The 17,664-nt window shown below is 31.1% G+C and overlaps 1 protein-coding gene across 2 annotated transcripts in view; it reads left to right on the plus strand.

Annotated features, from left to right (window-relative positions):
- LOC145261083 (rab GTPase-binding effector protein 1-like) overlaps window positions 1-17,664 on the plus strand; it is a 297,945-nt gene that overhangs the window by 231,660 nt on the left and 48,621 nt on the right. For both annotated transcript variants that reach the window (XM_080119264.1, XM_080119263.1), the window contains one exon: window positions 15,587-15,753. In XM_080119264.1, coding sequence (XP_079975390.1) covers window positions 15,587-15,753 — 167 coding nt within the window. The remainder of the gene's footprint in view (window positions 1-15,586; window positions 15,754-17,664) is intronic.

Consider the following 17,664-nt stretch of genomic DNA (forward strand, 5'->3'; position numbering starts at 1 on the left):
TATGGGTTAAATAGAAACCGACGTGAAAACAACAAATATATTCTATTAAAAAAATTTTTCTTAAAAATCTTTGGCTTAAATAACCCGAAAAGGGTTGATATGCCGTAAAACAAAAACAACCAACCAACCAATCCATCATTGGTTAAGCGATAAATTCATCCAGACTTAATATTTGAGATCACTTGGCTCACTCCTTAAAACTTTTTATATGTGGTCTAAATTATAATATCTGCGACTTAAGAACAGTAGTCAAGTCTATCTTTAATTTGCCCGACTTTTACGCACTATTTTTGAGATTTTGTTTTTCAATTGCCACGTGTTGATTCGGCTTTTTCGTATAAAAGTGAAACTAATTGTGCCGGGAACGTCCAGAAGCAATCAGTTTTGATCAATGCGGAGTTTCTCCTTATATCAGACAATTGCTATTCAATTTGGACAACCCATTTTTTATGTGGAGCTGGTTTCTCCCCAACATCTTGGGGAAACAAAAACTGCCTTGCAGTAAATGTTAAGTCCGCACTACTATTTGACCTCATTAAAAAACTGTCCCGCAATAAAAGTTAACTCCGCTACTGATATTTGACCTCATTAAGTCATTAAGTGCGGGCACCTGTCAATTCTATTTCTACTTAAATAAATCCAAATGTGTTTCAGTTACTCTTTCTTGTTGGCCGAACGGTTAACATGTTAGGTTTTTCTCACACTTTATTTTCCAACTTCGCCTCAAGGCTTCAGATTCGATCCTACCTACCTACCAATACTTTTTTTATCATCCCCCCCCCCGACACAAACGCCCGGGCAACAATTTTTTTAGGGAGTTTTAACATTGTTTCTTTTTATATAATATTTAAACAGGGTTATTACTTCGCTTATTCTTTTGTTTTGATTGTCCCCCCCACCCCCACCCTCCTCCAACCCCCGCCCGAGCACACACACCTATAAACACCTGGGCAACGCTGGGTACCCTCGCTAGTATATAATTGTTGTGGCCTATTTTTAGGGGTTCACAATATCAAACAGGAGAGTCTGTAAAGTCATGTCAACGATTAGGCTGGCATGGAATCTCTGATTAGAGAGTCCAAAATGGCTGCCTTTCACAGCGATGGGAGAGTCCATGTGAAGACAGGAATAGGGGTGTCAGTTACCCCAGAACAATAATATAAAGGGACTTTGTATGTGTCAGTTCTTTCCCTATGGACTTTGAAATGTTAAAGGTATCCAAGAGTGATAACTAATGTATTTACTGAGGTTATTAAAAGTGCTCAATAAAGGAAAAGAAAGATATATTTTTATTAATATGAACAAATTTACATGGTCGTGACAATGGACATGCTAATGTTTCGGACAAATGGTCAGTGAAAACGAGAAGTCCTTGTCAGGTACAGAAGGAACCAGTCCGCAAATTCGATTTTGTTTGCCAACAATTTTGCTATATTCTGAAGTTTTATTTATTTTATCAATCATTAAAAAAAAAAATTGGTACATTTTACAAATCTGTTTTGTTTATGAGGAACAATCAATATTTGTATGTCAATTTCCTTTTGTGGACTCGTCAGAAAACATCAAAAAGTTCTTAAAGATAGCAATATAATATGGAAAATTCAGAAAGGAGCAAAAAACTTATGTCGGCCTGTTTTTTCTGACAAGTCCATGCAAGAAATATCTAATGTTGACATGTTCCACATGACTGAAACAGATTTGTAAAAATGTGCTGAAGTTTTTTAGGAAAAAATGATGGGTAAGATGAATATGATCTTGGACTTTAGAATTTAGCAAAATTGTTGTTTATATGTTTAATAGAGTAATTTCTGAGAGGAAATAAGCTTGAATTTATTTTATATATTATTATTAGTGAAAAATTAGGATTAAAAAAAAAAACATTTGTCTAGCTGAAACCACTATTGATAATTTCCCTCACTCATTATCTGCGCCTAAACCTAAACATGGATTCCATGAACAAAGCTTCTTTCTTAGAGCTGCACGCCTGTGAAACTCTGTTCCGTTTTCCTGCTTTCCAACTGACTGCAATATGGTTGTCTTAATCCAATTTACCAAATTTCCACTACTAATGATTACTCTGACATGTCCCCATTGACTACTGTACAGTTATTAACCCTTATCCTCCTCAAGTGGCTTCTAGGCCTTGAAAAGTGATGACTCCTTTGTGGAAAAAAAAATGTATGTATTGGATACTTAACCCTAAAACGCACAAAAAAAAAGTACCCAGCACCCTGATTATTGTTGCCTCAAAGATGTATATGATTAATCCCTCAAGTAAGGCTGTATCTAAAGTGTTTAAATAAATAATTTTCACCAGCAAAGGAAATTCTATAGCAATATAAATCTATTTTGGGTGGTAAATAATTCATCTATAACATAAAAGCGAAAATGTGTTTGTGCATTTTTTTCATGTGTCCAACCAAAGGCTTTTCTCCTGGGGCCGGGGGAGGGGGGCTAGGTGAGGTCACTAAATCTTACAACTTTTTATATACTGTCTAGATTATAATATGTCCGATTTATGAAAGGAGGTTGTCTGATTTTTTTCTTATGTTACAAAATTTGCTGTGATTTCATTTTCTCCACTGCTATGGCGTGATGTTTGACCACACGTTTGTTTAACCACCTGCTTTTTTAAATGTTTAATTTCACCCTTCCTCACTTCTCTGCCCGTGTAGTATCGTAAGTTGTCAGGCTATTCGCTTCAAGGCTTCGGGTTCGAGCCTACTTCCCTACCAAATTTTTTTCTTTTACACCCGGGCAACACCGGGCACCCCCCACTAGTCTATGATATGAAAGGCAAAATGTGTGTGTTTGTATGTCTGCCAAAACTTTCTGACAGACAAGTCGGCATGTGACAAAATTGGTATCGCTTTAAAGCTCGGTTACTTGGATGACAAATATTGAAAAATTGGCCAAAAACATTAATTCCTTCACCCTCAACTGGACAGTTTTCTACAAGAAGGGGTCAGTTTTTTCGTCAACATTTTTGCAAGTCATTTCCATTCAACGCTTGTGACTTCCGTTTATTTTTCACCTTCTTTTCCTCCTTCGCGTTATGGGTTCTAGTCTGCCTGCTTACTACCAATTTTTTTTTATATATATCTCTTCACCCGGGCTGCCTTTTGTTTTGATTTCCTCTCCCCACCTCTCTACACTTGGGCACCCCCACTACTACCACTTTTTTTTTTTTTAACACCTCTTTCCATTTGATTTCCTCCCCAACCCTACCCCACCTCTCCACACCTGGGCAACACCAGATACTCCTGCTAGCATCCAATATAAATAAAATTAGATAGCTTAATTTCTCAACAACAAAAAGCTAAATCCAAAGTAACATGACTTTATGCAAAAGTACCATACGAAGAACTTATTAAAGAATTAAATAATACTGTAGATCTAGCTTTTGCAAGCGGTAACGGTAAATATGTAAGACTTCTCAAAATCTAAAGACTTTTGGTGTACAAAAAAGAACGGTAAAATTAGTATGATGACAAAGTTTTTGCAGTTTTTAACTTTTGAATTCAGATGAACATATCTCGGCTCAAACAAAAATTTATTGATCAAAATAAGCACCATCAGAATCAACACAGTTTTGCCAACGCAAAACAAATGTATTTATGCCAGTGACGTAAAAATCTTGTGTTCTAGTGGCAATGAAATCGCTGAAGGCGTTTTCGATATCTTTGAGAACTTTCTTAACCTAATAGTTTAAAAATACTAATAAGTCATCTTAAAATGAACCCATTTTTCCCCTCTGATTTTGACCTTAATAGGATTAAAAATCAAGACATTTCATGCAAATGTAATATGCACAAACTGTAGCACAATATCTGAGGTGTGTTATAGGCCTATTACCTATCCACTTCCTCGATAATCGTAAATTCCTATATTCTATCTGTTGAGAGTCCACGGCCAAAATTGGTTAAAATCAATGGAAGTGGTAAAATCTTTTCTCTCTAATAAATTCCTCTTTCGCCTGCCACCACTTAACACTGTTGTGGGATCGTCCACAAGAGGCAGTTACGAAGGAACACCGGTTTGGATTTTCTTTACTTCGTAGTTGCTTAAAAAAACTGGAATGGAATTTTAATTCTACTGGGTGAAATGCACCATGGAGTTAACCGAATCAAAGGGTTATTTATGCCATTTTTTTTTCACTTTTTTTGTTTTTGTTTTTCCGAACACGTCCATCATTTTTCCCCCCTGATTTTTGCTTTTTCCGATTTCTTTTTTAAAGAAGTTTTACGTTTGTTCGCTGGTTTTTTTTTTTTTTTTGCCGATTTTTTAAAGAAGTTTGACCTCGTTTTTATTTTTATATTTAAACAGGGTTATTCTTTACTTTACCCCCCCCCTGCTTCCCTGTACACACACCTCCAAAAAAAAACGGGCAATGCTGGGTAGCCCTGCTAGTTAATATTTTCCGAAAAATTTTGAAAAAATATTTCAAACTATAGCCATGCTAATGTGCACCTTTTAGTCAAATCTGTATTTACATAGACTAGAATGTATGTACCAGGGCTCTCCAGACAAACTTATCTCTAGTTGACCTTTTTAATTGAAATTTCAATCAATTTCATTGATTACGTAATATATCCAAGCCAATATTTCCTTTAGTAAACAATTGTTTGTATTCACCAGTTATTTTCATTTTTGTTCATTAACCAATAAAATTATTACACTTGATACAAATGCAAATAATTCAATTGGGTTCCAAAATCTCTTGCTTTATTCAAAATTTTATTTTTAATTATAATTATTTTTAAATACTTATTCTAAATTATTTGACAAAATCTTATCTTTATAAGGCTCTATAGACAAACTTATTTTTAGTTGACCTTTGATGACTAAATATTTTCGTTTACTAGCCAAATAGAAAAGTTACTAGCCAAACCCATATGATTTTTAGAATATGACATCTTCGTTCTATGACGAGTATGTACACCATAAAGATTTTTCTGTTTTTTTTTTGTATTTTTTAATAAGTGTAATTCTAAACATACAAGAAATTTTATATTGACACTTGAAGGTATAAACATTCTAATTTCTTCAGATATTTTTTTAAACAGCCTTCATTAAAAAAAAAAGATTATATTGTTCTATTAAACTTTTCTTGTTTAAATAATTTAACTTTGTTTGTTTTATTTAAAAAAAAAAAAAAAGTTGAAAAGATATTTTTCACTCAGTAGTGAGCTTTGGAAGATTGTCAGTCAAAGAAATACAATCGCCAAAAGATAAGCGTTTCATTATTTCTAATCACCACTTTGAAAATCACTCACAAATGTAGAACCCTATATATATATATATATATATATATATATATATATATATTTCTGTAGAAATATATTTCTTACAATATATATCAATCCTTATTTAAGAAGTTCAGTGTAATTACAGAGCAATATAGAGAATAAATGACAAAAGTTATATTCCAAAATTCATGATGTTGATCATCTTATAATTTATTCCTTTAATTCAGTTGACTTATACAATTCTTAACAGTATCTGTTTCGTAGCACAAAATCAATCAATTAATTGTTATATTAATCAGTGAATCTATTATGCCCTTAACTCATCAGAAGAAATAGCAACAATCAATCCGTCAAAAGGAATTAAAATGTGATTTGACATGATTAAAATCCGAATATTAGAAGAGAAGCTGCAAATACCTTTTTATTTTTCCATTACGCCATATTGAATTTTTATCAAACAAAGTCATTAAACCCAACTATTCGTGCTAACAATTTTAATTAATTTATGGATCTTCTACCAAAATGTTCTATTTAATAATTAGTAAATTTATTCATTCTAATTTGTGTATACATACTTATGAAAATAATATCAACAAATTATAAACTATGATACATGTTTGTATATACGAAACTAAGCTAAAAAAAAACAAGAAGAATGATTGATCATTATGGTCGGTTATCATAACTAATCAATTGATTTGAATTGAAAACCATACATAATTCAGTTCTGTTAGCTATTATAATCAAGCTTATTAATTATTACAATTATAATTTTTAAAATCATACAATTCAAAAACTATACTTACATTTTGTTAATTTTAAATATAATCTGAAAACTCCTTTATATTGTAATTATAAATAATTGAATTTACATTAATAAAGTGAGGCAGAATTACTTCCCTTGGAACAAATCTAACGAAATATTAACTTCACTTATATTTATTTAAATAGACATCCATATTCAACTAATAAGTAATTTTAATATAGTTTTAATGTCTTTCACTTAATATTATTTAAAAAAATTAAAACGGTTTCTATTATAAATTATTTCACTAATTTTTACAATATAACATGTTAGTATTAAAAATTATTTCAATTGTTAGTCATAAGTTATTAAGTTATACTTCATATCTTCTAATGTTGAATTGTAAATTAATTAGTTGCTTCCATGTACTTTAATTTTTATTTATTTATTTATTCATATTATTATCAATATCAACACCATCATTATTATTTATATTGAAATAATATTTAGAATTTTTCCATTTCACAAACTTTACTCAATTCTACATACATCAATCTAGTATTAATAAACATTTTTTGAACTTGTTCCTTACTTAGGTATAATTATTGTTTAACTTTGTATATATCCTAATTCTCTAATAAGTATGTTTCAGAGTTTCTTACTCTGATAACATGTTATTTTAATTATAATTAAATAAATTTATATTTAAGTTAAAACTAATTCTACTTAGAATTCAAGTCAATAAGATTTATAAATATTGTTTAGACCTAAAAATTCTAGACCATATCTCACTCAGGTTTTCCTTATACTTTAAACCCCCTCTCCTATGTACTTTAATTAAAAAATGTTATTTATTTATTTTTCATAATTTAACTAATAATTCCGAAATGAATTTATAGACATAAATTTAATGAGTATATATATTAAAAAATATATATAGTTTGTCTTAGTAGATTTACAATAGATATATCTTAACATTGATTTTTACATTCATTCTAACAATTAAATCATTTGGCTCATACATTTGGAACCACTTATCAATCAATTATTGACTTCTACAATTGTTGACAGTCTCTGTTTTGTAGCGCAAAATCAATCACTTAATTATTATATAATCACTTGTTGCATCATATACATTTTATTTTTAGATCAATATTTGGAGTCTGATTACTATAAATACATTTTTAATATTATGATTATTACCATTTAGTTGTTCTAATCGATAAATTACCTTACTTAACGAACTCAACATCACCATCTATAAACATTACTATCAAACTAAGTAATAATAGCATGATCCATTTTTATTCCCGATACTAAATCAATATTCAATTCTTCCTCCCCCTCCTAATTTTATAATATATATGTACGCTCTTTTTTATCACTCCCCATTAAAATAATATATTATGTGTAATATATTAACATACTTACCTTCATTGTTCATATTAAATATTAATTTAGATACATTTTGCCATCCTATATGCTATCAGTATCGAAATTCATTAGGCCTATATAACAAGGTTATAAAGTTTTATTTATTCTGTTTATTTTCATTAGCTAATTATATTTATATAAAAATATTTATCTTCATATGGAAAATACTTAAAATTATGCTATTAAGGTAGTTACATATATATATATATATATATAGCGAACATTTCTGTAAAAAGTCTGAGGATGCTACAGACGGCCAAAAAACGGCCAAGTAGCTGAAACAATAATGTAACTTAACAGAAAGATACAGTAATAAAAAATAAAACGCATATTTGCTCTACAACGGTATTGAGCACTTTCTTCAGTTTTTATTAATTACCATTTCTACTAAATATATATATATATATACATACACACACACATACATACATACATACATATATATAATTATATTTATATAAAAATATTTATCTTCATATGGAAAATACTTAAAATTATGCTATTAAGGTAGTTACATATATATATATATATATATATTAGTGTTGTGCCGATGAATCGGAATCGGGAATCGGTTAAATCGGTAATTTTCGGGGAATCGGCATCGGAATCGGAAAAATTTGTGTATAATTTCCGATTCCAAAATCGATTCTTTGAATATTTTTCAAAAGTTAATTTTCAATTGCTGGTACCGATTATAAATATTTATTTCTTTTAAACTATTAGTAAAACTAAACTCTATAGATCTACGTGCTCGTTATAGAATGAAGTTCTCATAACAAAATCACGTAATTTCATTAAATAGTTTTTGTTTTACGCTTCCTTGACTAATTATCGCAGTTTTTTTAGGAAGATTCCGAATTTCCCAAATCGTTTTTACGGCATAAAATAAAAACTATTTGATGAAATTACGTGATTTTTTTATGAGAACTTCATTCCATAACGAGTACGTAGAATATATATATTTTTTTATTTTTCGTTTTTTAACATAGTGTAAACTGCACAAGCACCCTTTTTTAATACGTGAAGACAGTTTAGAGCTTCATCCTAGATCTAAAAATAATTTGGTTTTTAGTGGGTTTACAAATATCGTCCAAAAGTAGAATTTTAATGAGGGGGGACTTTTAAATGTAAATATAATTTCTTTTTCAATCTGAAAAATTTCTAAATGTTTTCTCTTTATCTATTTTATCCAGACTTTTTCTCTTTATCTATTTTATCCAGACATTGTGAGATATTCATGTATATTTTTAACTTTTCCGAAACCCGTAAATAATGCGACGGTGTCAGACAATGTGGCTCCAGGAAAATAAAATAAAACTCTATTCGTTTGAAATCTTTTCATATTAAACTCCTTGAGAAATTTGGCAAGTGGGTGTGAAAATGTATTGTTGTCGAAACCAACGGCATCGAAGGTGTTAATTACCCCATAATACTTTCAACTCAACTTTTGAGTGAGATTGGCGGGCTTCAGCGAGGCCTCCGTTATATATATATATATATATATATATATATATATATATATATATATATATATCTCACGGAGGCCTCGGCTTCAGACGACATTGGCGCCGTGCCGTCGTAGCAATCCTTAAGTATAAACATAAACAATACCGGCAGAATCAAAGAAAATCACACTGGAAGCATATTTCAAATTAAATCAAAGGCCAAGCCTTTTCACAATTTTGCCCATTCCTTGTTGGTCCCCCCGGATTTATCGGAGAGGGACTATAGTTTTCAGTGGCGTTCGTCCGTTCGTTCGTCCGTTCGTCCGGATGATTCCCGGATAACCGTCCATTACTTTTTTCTGAAATTTTGCCACAAGTTGTACTCCAATACGTAGATGTGCACAACATCGAGTTTTTTTTTAAGAAAACTCTCGTTGCTCCCCCAGGGGCTGAAAAGGGGTCAAAAATGCCCAAAATGGCAAAAATGAAACTTTTGGCCCCATAACTTTTTTCCCGTCCATTAGATTTTACTGAAACTTGTCCAAAATGTGAAGGCAATTGTTGCAAATGTAAATTCAGTATCGCTGACGCTGGCAAACTCTGGTTTGCGCCCCCGGGAACTTTTAGGGCTAAAAACCACCCCTTTTTTAGGCTCTTTTTTTCATATTTGTCTAAAATGTGATTATGTATCTCTATTTAGTGTTTTTTTATGGTGCTGAACTCAAATTTACATGTCTTAAGGCCTGAAACATAGCCGTTTGTCCATTTTTACAAGTAATCAGCTCCCCCATGGGGGCAAAAGAGGTAAAAAAAAATACCTCAAAATGACTCTAAATAGACAAAATTGACATATTTTTCAGAATAACTTTTCATCCATTCATTAGATTTTTCTGAAACTTGGCAAAACCATGGGCATACCTGATATACATCTGATGGAAGTATCACTGACCCTGGGAAAAATCAGAGTCACAAGCCCTGGAGGTTTTAGGGCTAATATTGGGTGTGGAGCAAAAGTTGAACTTAGTCATTTTTCTGAAAACTTTTGAAAATTTTTTTTTCACTCAAAATTGTTTTTTTTATCAGTTATGTATCACTTTTTTTATCACTTTATTCGATCCCCCCTCCTCACATAGAGGGGGACCATGCATGCACGGCTTGTTATATTTGTCAATACTGATTGCCGAGTGAGGGAGCAGCAAACATACCGACAAAACCCAACACTTTTATATTCTACTTTTCATTTAATTAGCAATAATGTTTGATATTATTTTTCTGGGCAAAATATTTCTTTAATTTTACACAATTCTTTCGCTACTTTGAAAATAAACTGCATTCTTCTAAAGGTTACCTAGCGAATTTTCGCAAAGTTTCAATTTTTGTTTTGTTTATTTTACGCATATAAAATAAGTTTAGATCTTCTTTAGTTTTACTAATAGTTTAAAAGAAAGAAATATTTATAATCGGTACAAACAATTGAAAATGAACTTTTTAAAAATATTAAAAGAATCGATTTGGGAATCGGAAATTAGGCACAAATTTTTCCGATTCCAATACCGATTCCGATACCCCCAAAATTACCGATTTATCCGATTCCCGATTCCGATTAATCGACACAACACTAATATAAAACGATTAGGAATTTAAAATAGACGGTCAGTTTCACAAATAAATATAACGTAACATGAGCTGTAGTGTGTTACCAATTTTAAATTATGTGCGCTTATTGGGGATAGGGTGTCTACTTTTTAAGCGATTACACATGGTTTTACAACGTTGCAAACCGAACTTAATTTAGTGGGAAACACTTTAGTTAATATCCATAAAGAATTAGGATGGCCAGAAATGATGATCATTTTACGTTAAATTTATATTCGAAACTGATCTTACACTCTAAATTCTAAATGATCGCTTTTCTTTCCGCCAATTAAAAAAATGTTCTAACACGTAATCTATAAAAGTAATATTTCATTTTGGAATAGGGATTTAGCTGCGAGAGAAAGCACAGAAAGCTCACGCAATCTCACGTTAAAAATGGTTTTCATAATAGTAATATTATTATTTAGAAATTCGTTCGTAACAATGAGATGTGGCTTTGCTAAGTGGCGTTGTTAAATATATTGTTCTTACATCGTTTTCTTATTTTGCCTACCAATCTTCGAATATTTTCCACTATTAATGTAAGTAGCATGCTATACAGTAAATACGAACTGGTACAATATAGCTTTGTTTTAAAATCAAAATAAATGTTTTGTTGTGTAACAATTTTTAATCAATTACAAGGCAAACATTTGAGATAAAATATACGCGGACATTAACCAGGGGTTAATGTAATAATTTGAAAATTTACGAAAAAACAAACAAAAAAAATCTCTAATTAAATATGTATAAATTTTACAGGAATCGGATCGGAATCGGAAATTTTGAACGGAATCGGAATCGGGAAAAATTTTGGCATCGTCCCATCACTAATATATATATATATATATATATATATATATATAGCGAACATTTCTGTAAAAAGTCTGAGGATGCTACAGACGGCCAAAAAACGGCCAAGTAGCTGAAACAATAATGTAACTTAACAGAAAGATACGGTAATAAAAAATAAAACTCATATTTGCTCTACAACGGTATTGAGCACTTTCTTCAGTTTTTATTAATTACCATTTCTACTAAATATATATATATATATATATATATACAGACACACACACACACACACACATACATACATATATATATATATTTTCCTAATCTATTTTCCAAATCATGTTTTATTTAAATCCATTGGTTACTTATTACATCTAATTAAACCACTTATAAATTACTATTATAGAATTTAATATATATATACACACACACACTAGTGGGGTGGGTGAGGCCTGGCAATGCCTAGTCTTAAAATATGGTTAAAATATTTTATAGAGTCAATTAAAAGAGAAAAAAAATACCATGTGGTGGGCACACGTAAGAAAGTTTAGAATTTTAAAAGATAGGAGAGAGAGAAAATATTATTACTGGGCGCAAATTTGCAAAACTTAAGTTCATAAGGGAACACTCTATTGATTGGACCAAGACATCACTGATGTTAAAAAAGACGTGTCCCTTAACCTTCCAGAGTCATGGGGGAGCTGCATAATGCAGCATGTCGAGGGCAAGAATAGCCTGTTGGTGTCGATTCCTGTTGCAATATTTTGAGAATAATGGGGTATGATCCCACACAGTCGGACGATTCTATTTATAAACGATGCTGCTAAGAACTGACGAATCAAATTCATGTTCTGCTACCAACCAATCAGAAACCAGAATTGCTTCATAAATATTAAACCTTTTCTGGAGCAATTTCACATGTTTCTTTTCCCGGGTTTCGACACGGTAAGAATATTTTGTTCTGTGGAACTGTCTACTACAAACAAGTCACCTCCCAGGACTTGTGTGTAACGGCGAACCATCTGAAACTGTTCTGAAAGTCAAAATGGCTTACACTTCTAGAGGTTATGAGCCCAGCGTGCGTCTTTATTTCGATGGATCCGAATCAAAATTCGAATTGTCGCAAGTTAAATTTCTGGGATATCTACGAATCCAAAAGCTACACAAAGTACTAGAAACACAACCTGAAAACAGAAACGACCCCGACTTCATTGAAAAGAACGCAACTGTCTTTGCGCAATTAATACAGTGTTTAGATGACTGAAGTCTATCACTGGTAGTGAGAGGAACCCTGGACGACGGCTGCAAAGCATTAAACATATTGAGAGAGCATTATTTATCGAAAGGAAAACCCAAAATTATTTCTTTATACACTGAACTGACCTAATCACAAGAGTTTCCAATGTAGATACAGGACTCAAAATGGCGACTACATTAAAAATGTAGAGAGCTCTGTTAGCGAACATACATTTTTATTTTCGTGTACATTTGATGCGTCAACAAGCAATAATAATTTTCTTGTCGATTGTGGGGCCACGGCACATGTGATTAAGCCACAAAATCATTTTGTAGAACTAGCTGACGGGAGTCGAGTCAATGATATCGTTTTGAAAAGAGGCAATGCGAAAATCTCGCTAAAGAACAATAAAGGTGAATTGTTTCTGTATTCTAGAAAACTCTCTTCTAATCCCAAAATTTAAGCAAAATATATTTTCTGTACAAGCTGCCACAAAACAAGATGCAAATATAAACTTTAGCCTCAATAAATCAAAACTGGTATACCCGAATGGAACTGTATTCGACATTAAAGAAAATGGAAGACTATATTATTTAAATAGCGTAGTCCCATCAAAAACCGCCTGCCTTACTCTTTTTCTCTATATATGAGAAGCAAGTTGAACCAAATATATGCATTCTGCTTAAATTTGTTTTTTTACCGCAGAAAGATTCATATGGAGTTTTAGATAGTGTTTTGTTAAAACACCTGTCGCGTATATAGGCTGCCTCCATGAGTGCTTACGTCCAGAGACATGGCATAAAATTCTTGGACACTGCAATATTCCTGATATCAAAAAGTTGCTGACTGTAGTTGATGGAATGCGAATACAAGCATCAAAAACCTTCAACTGCGACGTCTGTACGCAAGGGAAAATGACAAACTATCAAAACAAGATACCAGACAAAAAGGCCAAAAAAATCCTATCAATGGTGCATTGTGACTTAAACGGTCCCGTAGAACCAATGACCAGAGAACATTATAGATATGTGTTGAATTTCGTAGATGACCATTCAGGTTTAATAATGGTTTACTTTTTAAAGAACAAATCTGATACCCTGCTAGCAACTATGAAATATCTGGCCGACATGGCCCCCTACGGTGAAATCAAGTGTATTCGCTCTGACAACGGTACGGAATTTACCAATAAAGATTTTGAACTTTTACTTATTAACCATCATATCAGGCATGAAACATCAGCTCCTAGATCACCACACCAAAACGGGACTGCTGAACGTGCGTGGCGGACACTTTTTGAAATGGCAAGATGCCTACTCATTGAATCAAAACTCCCTAAAAACCTCTGGACGTAAGCACTCCTGGAGGCAGCCTATATACGCGACAGGTGTTTTAACAAAACACTATCTAAAACTCCATATGAATCTTTCTGCGGTAAAAAACCAAATTTAAGCAGAATGCATATATTTGGTTCAACTTGCTTCGCATATATAGAGAAAAAGAGTAAATTGAATATTAAAGCCGACAGAGGTATATTTCTTGGATACGATAAAAACAGTCCAGCCAATTTAATATTTTTTCCCGAAAAAAAATAAAATAAAAAGAATCCGATGTGTAAAATTCACAGAAACGTTTAATTGTAAAGACGAAAACCCGTCATATGAAGAGGATGGAATTATATTACCTCAAATAATTAGAACAAACGAAAACAATAAAAATGACGGAGACGAGAGTGTCTATGATGATGATGATGATGATGATGATGATGATAATAAAGTCGAGAGATATCCCAAAAGAAATAGAAGACGACCCGATTTTTTGGTGGTCGACAATATAAAGGATTATCAAATCGACTATTGCTGTTCAATGGTAAATGCACCAAAAAGTTTCAACGAAGCTTTTTGGTGCATTTACCATTGAACAGCAATAGTCGATTTGCTCCATGCTCCAAGTACATACAGCACGTGGCATTATCAAATGGTCACCCATTTCAGTATTGGCCTGGCTCAACGTCGCTTAACTTCGATAATCTAACAAGAACTGGTGTGTAAACGTGATTATGCCGTACATACGACATAATCACGTCACTGATATGTTATCACGCATAAATTCATTGTCCATTCATCTGTCTGTGCTTTTCTCAATAATTATGCCTTGGAATTTTTAAAAATTTTGCAGAAACACAAAACCTAATATGAGTAAAAAAAGTAACAGAACAGATTTTCCAGGAAAACTCTGATTTCCCCCCTACGCGTACCTTTCGGTTCAAAATGGCTAAAATTGACACTTTTGTGCTTATTAAAAAAAATTAATGCCTTGGATTTTTATGAAACTTTCTGAAAAGTTGTAGCTAACTGATTTCTATATAATTTTGTCTGTCTATACTTTGCGATAACTCTTGGGTGTGCTCCAGGGGCTCTTTTAGGGCTAATAAAAACACTCCATTTTTGGGACTATTTTACCATATTTGTCCAAAATTTTCTGTGTATGTCTATTTAGCAGTTTTGCATGGTGCTGAACTCAAATTTAAATATATTAAGGCCTTGGGGACTTTTGAGGCTAAATGAGGAAGAGGGAGAGGTAAATGATGGACTTAGTCATTTCTTTTTTTGCATAATGCAGAACTCAAATTTACATATGTTAAGGCCTAAAACTGCACCGTTCGTTCATTTTCACCAGGATTTGATGTTCCCTGGGGACTTTTGGGGCTAGTCATTTTTTTTATGTCTCGTTCACTGTAAATGCTTCACTTGTTTCTTTTTAAAATGAAGGAACGAAATGACTATTTGCATATGTGCGATTAACAAATAGTATTGAAACCAAGATTTTTACCTGACCCTAACCCTAACCCCTCACTTCAATCAAAACAACATTTCTACATGAAATAATTGACAATCTGTTTTCTAATTTTTCGATATTGTGTTCAAGAGATCGGTCTTCCATGCCTGTTCGATGCAGATGACAAAAGTTTTTAGCGGACATACAAACACACACAGACAAGTGAGATCGATATAATAGATTTTTTTTTTTACTTTTCTTTTTCTTCCAGCAATTCTTGAAAGCTGCAAGTCTGAATTGGAACGAGAATCCTCGGTCCGTGCTGAAACGGAGACGAAACTGCGCGACTCCGACCAATCTCTGAAGAAGATCCAGACTAAGTCGAAACAACTCATCAATGCCTTAAGTCAGCAGTTAGATGAGCAAACCACATTACGGGTAGGAGAAGAATTAGCCTCTTTGCTAGACTTGTTTGGACTGTCCACCGGTATAAATAAACATCGAGCTGCAGCAGCAGTGGCGGCCTCGACATCAGCTGCTGCTGCTAAAACAACCACCACTACTAATACTAATACTAGCCAAATCCATACGACTAAGTAAATTCATGTTATCCGTGTGTGGGGGGAGGAGGTTATATGTGCACACGTGATTTCAGTTTGATGGACAGTCGTTATTAATTTTTTTTTTTTTTTTTTTGCGTTGATTACTGGTGGCTGATGGTGGAAAAGAACCATTTAGATTTTTTTTAAATAAAAAGAAAATTATGTTTAAAATTTTGGTGCTTGTTCAGAATTAAATTATTTTCAAAACACTAAGACAGAAAAAATTCTTTAAAATCTGTATTATGTACATACCTTTCGCTGGACAAAGGTGTCATATTCCAAAAATCATGTCAACTGATTCAAGTAGGTTTTTGGGTCTTTTTTTTAACAAAGAAAATCAAATTTTATGACGAAGTGAGATGTTATGTTTTGATCCGCCATGTTTAATAAATAAAAAACAATTTAATTCGAACTACTGAGATCAAAATCAGCTTTGTAATGATTACAGTCTATTATAATCACTAAAAATTAAAAAAAAAAAAAAAAAAAAAAAAAATGATTTTTCCATATAAAAAAACTACTTGATCAATTGATGTGATTTTTGGAATAAGACATCTTCATTTAGTGACAGGTATGCATATCATAAAGATATTTCTGCAATTTAGTTTTTTTAAAATAGGTGTAATTCTTAATAGGCACCAAATTTTTTAACAATATGAAAAGAATTTTTTTTTTCTATTTCAGATTTTATATTTAAATTAATTTTATATTTAACAATTTAAGCAAAAAAAAATTTAATTGTTAAAAACAGTAAAAAAATGTTAAATTATTTTTTTTATAATGGTAAAAATCACTTTTTGAAACAAATTTTTAATAGCTAAAATAGAGAAAATAAATTAAATTGTTTTAATTTTTTTTAAAATTATTTTTGTTTTATTTTTACAATTTCGAAATGCCTTTTTTTCAAATTGTTAAGAGTCTACATCTAAATTTATTTTTTATTTAAATTAATTTTGTTTTTAACAAATCAAATTTAATTACATAATCAAAACCAATTTATTTAAGAAAAATTTTTTTTACAATTAAAAAAATTAACATTCCCCTTTAGATTTTAAGGAAGTTAAAAAAAAAAAAAAATTTCTCAAAATATGTAAAAGAAACTTTTTCTTTTACTTTTTACAAAATTTTATTTATTTTAACATTTTTTGTGTCAAAACATTCCATTTACACTTTTTGAGATATTTTATTAATTCTAAGAATATTTTTAATTTAAACATTTATTTAAATAAAATTATTTTAAATCTTCCCTTTTCTTTTATTTAAATTCGTCTTAAAGCTTTTTTTTATTAAAGCATTTGCACTAATAACTTTTTAATTTCTGAATTTTAAGGATTTTTTTTTTTTAATTTCTGAATTTTAAAGATTTTTTGTAATTTATTTAATTTTGAGCGTTTTTTTTTTAATTTCTGAATTTTAAGGATTGTTTTTAATTTCTAAATTTTAAGGATTGTTTTTAATTTCTAAATTTTAAGGATTTTTTGTAATTTCTGAATTTTAAAGATTTTTTGTAAATTTTTTAATTAAGTTTTTTTTTTTTAATTTCTGAATTTAAAGGTTTTTTTTTTAATTTTAAGGATTTTTTTTTTAATTTCTGAATTTTAAGGATTTTTTTTTTTTTTTTTTTTTTTTTTCTGAATTTTAAGATTTATTTTCTGTTTAGGTTAATATTCATTTGATAATATATTTTAAAAAAAAACTGCCGAAGCAAGTCAGATTTAAATCTTATAATTATCGCATTTGTTACTTG

The sequence above is a fragment of the Euprymna scolopes genome, chromosome 37 (genome assembly GCF_053919585.1).
Source record: "Euprymna scolopes isolate OS-2025 chromosome 37, ASM5391958v1, whole genome shotgun sequence".
NCBI lineage: Eukaryota > Metazoa > Mollusca > Cephalopoda > Sepiida > Sepiolidae > Euprymna > Euprymna scolopes.